The sequence below is a fragment of the Papilio xuthus genome, unplaced genomic scaffold, assembly GCF_000836235.2.
Source record: "Papilio xuthus unplaced genomic scaffold, Pxut_1.1 DF826961.1, whole genome shotgun sequence".
Lineage (NCBI taxonomy): Eukaryota > Metazoa > Arthropoda > Insecta > Lepidoptera > Papilionidae > Papilio > Papilio xuthus.
Window position 1 is genome coordinate 1593603 of NW_013531688.1, and position 8761 is coordinate 1602363.

Sequence of the window (8761 nt, forward strand, 5' to 3'; positions counted from 1 at the left end):
GACGTTAAGCTAAAATTGTAAGAAGCCTTATTTACGGAAGAAGAAATCTGGGCAGTGTCAAAAATGACATTGAGGTAACATAAAGGTTAAGAAGTAAATGGTGCTAGGGTAAGATTTAAGCTTTTTACACGCGAAATGCGTAGGATATGATCCTATTTTTATATACGCATCTAAAGAAACATTTCTTATTACATGTAATTCTGTAGAATAATAGGACGCTCCCCATACGCCGTGATGAGACGCCGTAGAGCTGGTCTGGCAGAAGAAGGCGCAAGACAGGCGACTTTGGAGATCTCTTGTGTAGGCCAAGACCCACTTTGGTTCGTTGCGTCAGCAGTGTAAGTTTTTTTTTATAACATAAGGTGGCAAACGAGCGAGCGGCCACCTGTAATCGCTGAAATAGCGCAGTGACCGTTGCTCATAGACATAGGCAATTGCATATGCGTTGCCTACCTTTAATCGACAGAGAGGATGCACAGAAAGAAAATATCCTCCCTTCCCATGTATCCTCTCATCCGGAAAGTCCACTTCCCATCCTTTTCTTATAAGAGAAGGGGTGAAGAGGGAAAGTGGACTAAATAAGGCCTCCGGGAAGCGGCCGGACGCGGGACGCGGCCCGGCTCGCCCGCTAAAATAGCGGGCCGATTCGTGCGAAGATGTTAAAGCTGGCTCTACCACTGTTAAAGAATATAATATAAGAAGTATAGAATAATAGACAATAGATTTCAGAGATTAAGCTATGAATTAATAAAGCCGTCTAAATAACGTAATAGCAGCTGCAGATGTCATTATCAAAGATGAAGGATTCAAAAACGTCCCTCCGCTGACTTTACAAGTATTCTCGGTGTTATTAAAATGTATGAAAGGTGAATCTTGAAGACTATAGTTTGCCACAGCTCGATCCAGTTTGAGCGCATCATCGTCCTTTATATGTGGTGTTCTGGTGAGTTTCCACAGTTCATCTGAAATGAAAGAAAAACAATCGTATGACACGTTATTCCTCATAATCTGCTTTGTTTGTAAGATCCATTTTTTGGTTTTTATTAGTTTACTAGCTATTGCCAGCGAGTCCAACCGCGCGGAATTAAAAAAAATCCAGCTTGATACCTTCTCGCGTTTTTGAGAAAAAGCGTCTTGACAGACAGAAAGACGGACGGACAACAAAGTGATCCTATAAGGGTTCCGTTTTTTCTCCTATGAGGTACGGAACCCTAAAAATACTTAATTAGTAGCCTATGTGATCTTCCAGGCTATGTTTTACATCTATGTCAAATTTCAGCGAGATCCATACAGCTGTTCACTACATACGTTCTAACATCTAACATTCCTTTCCTCCTCCTCCTTTCAAAAATTCGCCAATATTAATAAGATGTCGCAAGAATCAGTATTCCTCCGAGTCCCCAAATAAAGTTAAATCACAATTCTGCTACTAACGACCCTACCCAGAACAGTACAACTTTAACAAATTACTATTCGTTGTCCAAACGTCCAACAAAATCTAATTCTTGCGTTCGAGACACTATAAAAACAAATCCTGCTTTCTAAATATCATTTTTTGTCTTAAAATTAAAACAAGTTGTATAATTTAAATACATCGTCCATTTATCAAATTGATATAATAATGTCGTGTCTGAATTTGATTTCACAAATAGATTTTGACATTTACTTCTCTTATCTTTAAATTCTACTAGATGGCGCTAGTTGTCGAATTAATAATATTTAGAGCAATGCTCTTTTATAATATAATAAAGCGCAATTCAAGTATATAGAAATTACATAATCAAATAATGTAAATTTTAATATTATTAATTATAACAGGACAAAGCTTGTGGGTTTCCGAGACATAAATCTCTGCATAAAACATATCGTCATCCCGACCATTATTTTTGATAAAACAGCTTATTTCCAAACCGTTACGACTTAGGGTACTTCAAGATGCGAGCGTATCACCATCTCAAAGGCCGGCAATACATCTGCGGTTCCTCTGGTATAGCTAATGTCCATGGGTGTCGTTGAACACATTGGCGTTTGTTTGCCCCCTTCTCTTATAAAAAAAACAGATAACGATATATTTCAAATAGGATTCTGGTCTTAGAAGCCCACAGTAAGAGCTTTTAGCTCTTCTCTTTTATCATTTGAACGAAAGAAAAAAGGTTAATAAGTGATTGTTACAGCATTATTCTTCAAAAGCGTTTTGTTATATCTTATCAACAATCTACATGTATAATTTTAAAATGCAGGATATAAAAAAAACTCACGACTAAGTTATTTTAAGTTAAAAACAAGCTTAGCCTTGTTAAAACATATTTGTTATCGTATGTATTTTTAATTGCAAATATCTCGAAATGCTATTTTTATTCAACCGGTTACTCTGAGGTCAACCTTTCCAAATAAAAATTATTTTTAAATATTATAATGTATACAACTTTTTGCTATCACTAACGACATTTCAGTTGAATGATAATTAATGCAAGATTGCAATTATTCTAAATATAGAATAATGACTCACACTTTACATCATCAGCTCACTATACGTCCCCACCGAGGGGCTCTGAGCCTACCCTAAGTTAAGGATGATTATGCCATAGTCAACCACGCTGGCCAAGTGCGGGTTGACTTCACACATATCATTGAATTTCTTCTCAGATATGTGCAGCATCACGATGTTTTCCTTCATCGTAAGAACGTCGGATAAATGTACATATGTAAATCGAAAATCAAAAACACATTGGTACATGGTGGGATTCGAACCCTGGACCTGCAGATTGCAAGTCAAGTGCTTGACCCCTGAGCTACCGACGCTCTTCTAATCCTAACATATAATTGCTGTTTAGTTGCGCTTTATAATGTTAGATAAGGACAGTTTTCTATTTTACTAGCTGTCGCCCGCGGCTCCATTCGGGCGCGATTACAAAAAAAACGTAGTAAGTAGCCTATGTGTTCTTTCAAACTATGTTCCACATCCATGTCAAATTTAAGGCGAGGTCTGTAACAGTGGACAAGGATCCCCATTCTAATCGCCAATGGTAAATCTACACTTCGAGAAGTAATTGATTTTAAAAGTATTGAAATTTTGTTATTAAACAAAACAATGAGTTTTCAAAGAGGAGTACAAACATATATTGTTATCTCCCTCTAGTTCCTTAAAAAATCTTAGTAATTCCACTGCTAAGAAAAATATATAATACCTAAGATTTATCAATGTCCAAATTAGGCAGGAAATTGAAACAACAATACCTCTTTAAATACAGTTCTTAAAAGTTTCCTTTAAAGCATTCACGTGTTACAATGCCATAGGAAATGTTATAAAAAAAAAATAATTTTCTGTACCAACGATGACCAGACGCAATGAAACGTGAAATCAACTGAACTGTGACTTATATCGTTTGTTATTCTTCTTCCGCGATTGAGTATTATGGAAACACTAGCTATTGTTCGCTCCGATTGTGCGGGCTTAAAAAAAACTTAGTAGCCTCTATATTCTTCCAGACTATGTACTACAAATTTGTGTGCTAGATGTCAAATCACTTGAACCATTTTGGTCATACCTTCTATCAAACATCCACCCATCTAAGCTTTCGCATTTATAATATTAGTAAGAAGTAAGATTTTTGTGATGACTTCGTGTTTGTTTTTTATGCTAGAAGATGGCATGAGCAAGACACTTAATCGATAAGCAAAGTGGCATCTAAACACAGATTAACATCAAACATTATGCATGAGACGGGCAAAAAATTTGGAAAAAATTATGCTTTGGTCCGGTGTGGAATTAAAAAATAAACAAAACTTATTTTATGTTTAGAGACCTTGAAGAGTCAATCTTATATTTCAAAGCATGATATTTAATTAATAATGCATGCCGACACATGTTATAAACACAAATTTTGATTTTTTTAGGGTTTCGTAACTCGAAAGGAAAAAACCGGAACCTTTATAGGATCACTTTGTTGTCCGTCGCTCTGTCTCTCAAAACAATATTTTTCAAGAACGCGCGGAAATATTAAGGTGGAAGTTATATCAAATATTCAAATCCACTGACCCTTAGAGCTGTGAAAAATCAAACGTCTAAAATCCAACGCAATTAAACAATACAGCCATTTATGCAAGATTTCCGCACATTTTCAACAATCGCAAGGCAATCAAAGCCTATAGTGTACATCTAATCAAGCCAGGAGCTTGAATTATGGTACGCATCAAAATCTTATAACATAGATAAATAAAAAATTGAAAAACCGCAAATTTTACTTACATATCTACAGGTTTGTACGGAACGCTGGGTGCGCGATTCCGACTCGCACTTGACTTATATTTTTTATTATAATATCTAGCACTATGCTCGATACATTAGAATTATTTTTATCGATTTTATAGCCATCAATTTTAAAAATGATAATTTCCCGACGTTTCTCGATTCCGATTGGGGAACTTAAAAACAATTTTACATCTTCCCAATATTATAAATGCGAATTTTTAGATGGATGCATGTTAGACGGTATCTCCAGAATGTTATGGAATAGCTAATGAATTACGTTTCCGTGGTGCGTGAAAACACGACCGAGGAGAGCGTACACACAGACGACACTTTCCATGATTCATCGCTCCGTGAAAACGTACGATGTACCTAAATAATTTTATTAGTAACCAAAGAGATAAACATTTATAGAGAGGACATAAGGTCTACTTATAATTTATACATACATACATTATAACTTTCTTAAACCTTCTATCTATATATCTATTCACATTTTATCTCATCTTTCCAACATTCATCCCTCTCACACTCTTTGAATAAATGGAGACAGCATTATGTTTATAATTTTCGTTATTAAATTACTTACAAGTACTGCTTGTGCCATCTTCGTTGTTATAACAGGCGAACAATACTGCGTAGTGTTCATACTCCACGTCCAAAAATGAGAAAGTCTCTGTACTCTGATCTGCAAATATAACAAGTAATTTTTAATCCCACGATTTACAACTCAAAAACCAAAAAAACTCGACTGACTGTAGTCCTATAACACTCCAGAGAAAAATACGAATCGAATGACGTATAAATCGTCAAAATCAGTTTAGTAGTTTAGGCTCTACGCTGTCATAAAAGAAAGAACTCATTTAATTTCGCCAAAAAAGCGAAATTATCTCTGCCCATAGATAACCGCATTTACAGATTTCTTGGCTACCTTTTCTTAACAGAAGAGCAGACGCACAAATATACAATTATTACTGAAAAAAATTGTACAATGCAAGAGTTTGAAAGTTTAACACATTGCATGCCAACTCGCCCGGTGAGTTAAGTTACATGCGAAAAATTATAGTGGCATTTAAAGTATTAAATGTCATTTCGTATTTTGGAAAATTAATCCTCCACGCGGATAAAGTCAGATCAATAACGAGTATTTAAAATGTGAAAATCAGATGTTATCTAGGTGATATCTAAATGATAAATATTAAAATATTTAAATTCAGATTTTAGAAAAAAAATCTAATTTATTGTTTGGCTGAATATTGTATATCATTTTTGCTAAATGATTTTTTATTACTTCAAGAAAAAAAATCGACTAGTTTTTTTATAAGAACAGTCTATAATACTCTAATAATATTGTAATAAGATTAAACTAAACAAGCCTACCGTCTAGGACTTCATCCGCGTGGGATAAAAAATTGTCGTGCCTTTATTTTATTCAAGACTATACTCCATCAGTCTACTAAACTTAATCCAAATTCGCTCAACAGTTGTAGAGTCAAATAAAAACACGCATCTATCCAAAATTTCGCATTTATAATATTAGTAATTGCAAACTTTATTGTAAATAGTTATCGCCTGTCACTTCGCCCGCGAGGAAATAGAGAAAAACTCAATTAGTAGCCTATGTGTTCTTACAGGCTATGTCTTACATCTATGCCAAATTTTAGTGAGATCCATGCAGCCATTGTGACATTCCAACAATTCATCCATACATTCGCATTTATTAGCCTCATGATGGTCATGAAATGTATCAAAGTTTAATATTGTTCGATTGACGCACAAAAACAATTTTTTATTTACGTAGAAAAAATATTAAACATGTTTTTGCCTTTTTAAAGGTTAACAATTTAAAAATAAATACTGCGAGATATATTAAAAGTTTTAATGTGCAGTTAAATGCGTCAAGGGTGAGAAATTTTGGAAGGTCCTTTCCACTATAAACCACGGTTTATTTTCGTACAATAAATATAATCGTTAATCTAACCATAAATGGCGAACACAACAATAATTTTAAATTAATTCGAAATTCAAATTAAACATAAAATATACCCAAAACAAAGTATCCACAGTCCTAAGCCTGACGTGGCATGAATCCGCTGAAATAGCCAAGCAACCGCTGCCCATAGGCAACTGCAGATGCGTTGCATAGATTTAACAACGACAGAGAGGACGAACAGAAAGATTTTTTTCCTTCCTTCCCTTCCTCCGTCATTTCCCCTATCTATATAGGCCTCAGAATACGTAAAAATGTAGGTTACAGAGACGTACCAGTACCGCGCCAAATCGAAGATCGTAACCTCTGCTCCTATGGGGCAAGGGTCCGAATCTTACTAATAATATAAATGCGAATATTTAAATGGATGGATGTTTGTTTAAGGTATCTCCAGAACCGCTGAACGGATCTCGATGAAACTTAACATACGTATAGAACATAGTTTAGAGGAAAACAGACTACTAATTATGTTTTTCGTTTAATTCCGTGCGGATATTCGTGCGCGTTTGCTAGTACTATTATAAATGCGAATGCACAACGGCTGGAATTCGTTGAAATTTGACATCGATGTAGAACATAGTCTGGCAGAACACATAGGCTACTAATTTTTTTTTTTAATTTAAACGGCGTTATGTAATAAAATGAATTACCTGTATAAGTAACCATTAATAAATCTCCAGTTGTATTACTATCAACAGTCAGTTCAACAGATCCATTATAATAGCTAATTGTGTTGTTAGAGATCCAACTAATCGATACATCTGTGGTGTTATCACTCTTGTGATTAAATAATATCATGGCACAGTCCCCTTGGATCTTCATATCACTGACTACAGCGGCTACATACCATTTACCATCCAACTGAAATAAAAAAAACTGAATTTAACAATGGTTCAGACTTGTTTATTAGGAGTATTCAATGAGAGTAACACGACTTCAAAAAAGTATATTTTGCTTGATGAGTTAATAGCCATAGATTTTATTTGAACCCCTTATATGGTCGCATTAAGTTACTTGGCGTAATTTGGTATACATATAGAACATAATCTGGAAGAACACGGAGGCTACTAATATTTTTTTTTTCGCACGGACGGAGTCGCAGGCGTTATTTAAACATTTAACAGATCATTTACTAAGAAAGATTAGATTTAGATGATACATGTTGTTCTAATCCATAGAATTAATTGGTCTTATTGAAAACATCCTGTATATCGAACGTTAACATCAAGTTTGCAAACAATAGATTTAATAGCTGACAACGTTGCGTGAATATTCTCTCGTACATATTTAAAGAAACATCAGAATTTCAAACCGGTAAATAAATACAGACATTTTAAAGTTTAACATCGTTATTTTATATTTGACTAGCTGTAAACCACAACTACGTCCGCGCGGGATTAAACAAAACTTAATTAGTAGCCTAAGACTTCTTCCAGTCTATTCATGTCAAATTTCAGCGAGATTTATACATCCGTTTTGCAGATATGTTCAAACAAACATCCAAACATTCGCATTAATATTAGTAAGGTAGATAAGTATATTTTTATTGCTTATTGAAAAAAGTAATAAATACATTTTGGAAAACTACGTTAATAAAACTTTTAAAGTGCAACCATGACGTATATAAAGCTATTTTTAACACTATCGTTTTTCAAAAAATAAGTAAACATTTGAATATGAAGTACATTAGAGACTTAATTTATGAATAAATGGTTTTTGTTTCTGCATTTTTAAATCGATTTTTGTATCTGGATATTGAATCTTGAAAACATTTTAAAAGGTCAATCTATAATACTTACTTCTTTCAAATCCAACTCCCTTGGGGTTACAAATGGACATGTTCCGTTTAACACAGCACTACTTACGAATGGAAACGTCAACATAATGCCTAAACAATAAAACATTTTGAGGCGGATGAGGGAGGGGCTTCAGCTGATGTCACAAATCAACTGAGACGTAACGGTAGACGTAACCTCTTTTATACTTTATATATTTTTTTATAACAGTTAAAACTAATTATTCTTATTCCGTGTTAAAAAGTACAACAGATTGAAACATTAACACCATGACTTCTGTTGATTGTTTAAAAGATTTATAATCCCATCTCTGGTTCGCAAAGAATCGAAATAAATTAGTAAACGAGTTTCAAATATAACTAGAAGATTCCTTACTCTTTCAAACATATATCTTAGTCAAATATTACACTTTTTAATATCACGTGTTTGAATTGTTAAATGTGAAAACTGCTTATTAGTAATTTATTTTATCACACACAAGAAATAATAAACGATTCCGTTGTGAAAGAAGCAAGACGAAGCAAAGGATTGAGTAAAGGAAAAAAACTGACTGACTGATATAAATGCACAGACCAAACTACTGGATACTTGAAATTATAATCAGAAATCTCTTATTAAGTAAATTAGCATCTAGTAAGAATTTTCCTTAGTCTTACTTACTAATCTTACTAATATTATGAATGCGAATGTTAAGATTGATGGCTGTTTGAAGGTATCTCCAGAACG

At 34.0% G+C, this 8761-nt stretch overlaps 1 protein-coding gene across 1 annotated transcript; it reads right to left on the bottom strand.

The window, feature by feature from the left end:
- Nucleotides 1-521: 521 nt before the first annotated feature.
- LOC106120035 (insecticyanin-A) lies at nt 522-8440 on the bottom strand. Its single transcript, XM_013315213.1, has 4 exons — nt 8039-8440; nt 6890-7100; nt 4839-4937; nt 522-962 (listed from the first exon to the last, which is right to left on the bottom strand). The coding sequence occupies exons 1-4, from the start codon at nt 8141-8143 to the stop codon at nt 745-747; spliced, it is 633 nt and encodes a 210-aa protein (XP_013170667.1). The 5' UTR covers nt 8144-8440; the 3' UTR covers nt 522-744.
- Nucleotides 8441-8761: the final 321 nt, after the last annotated feature.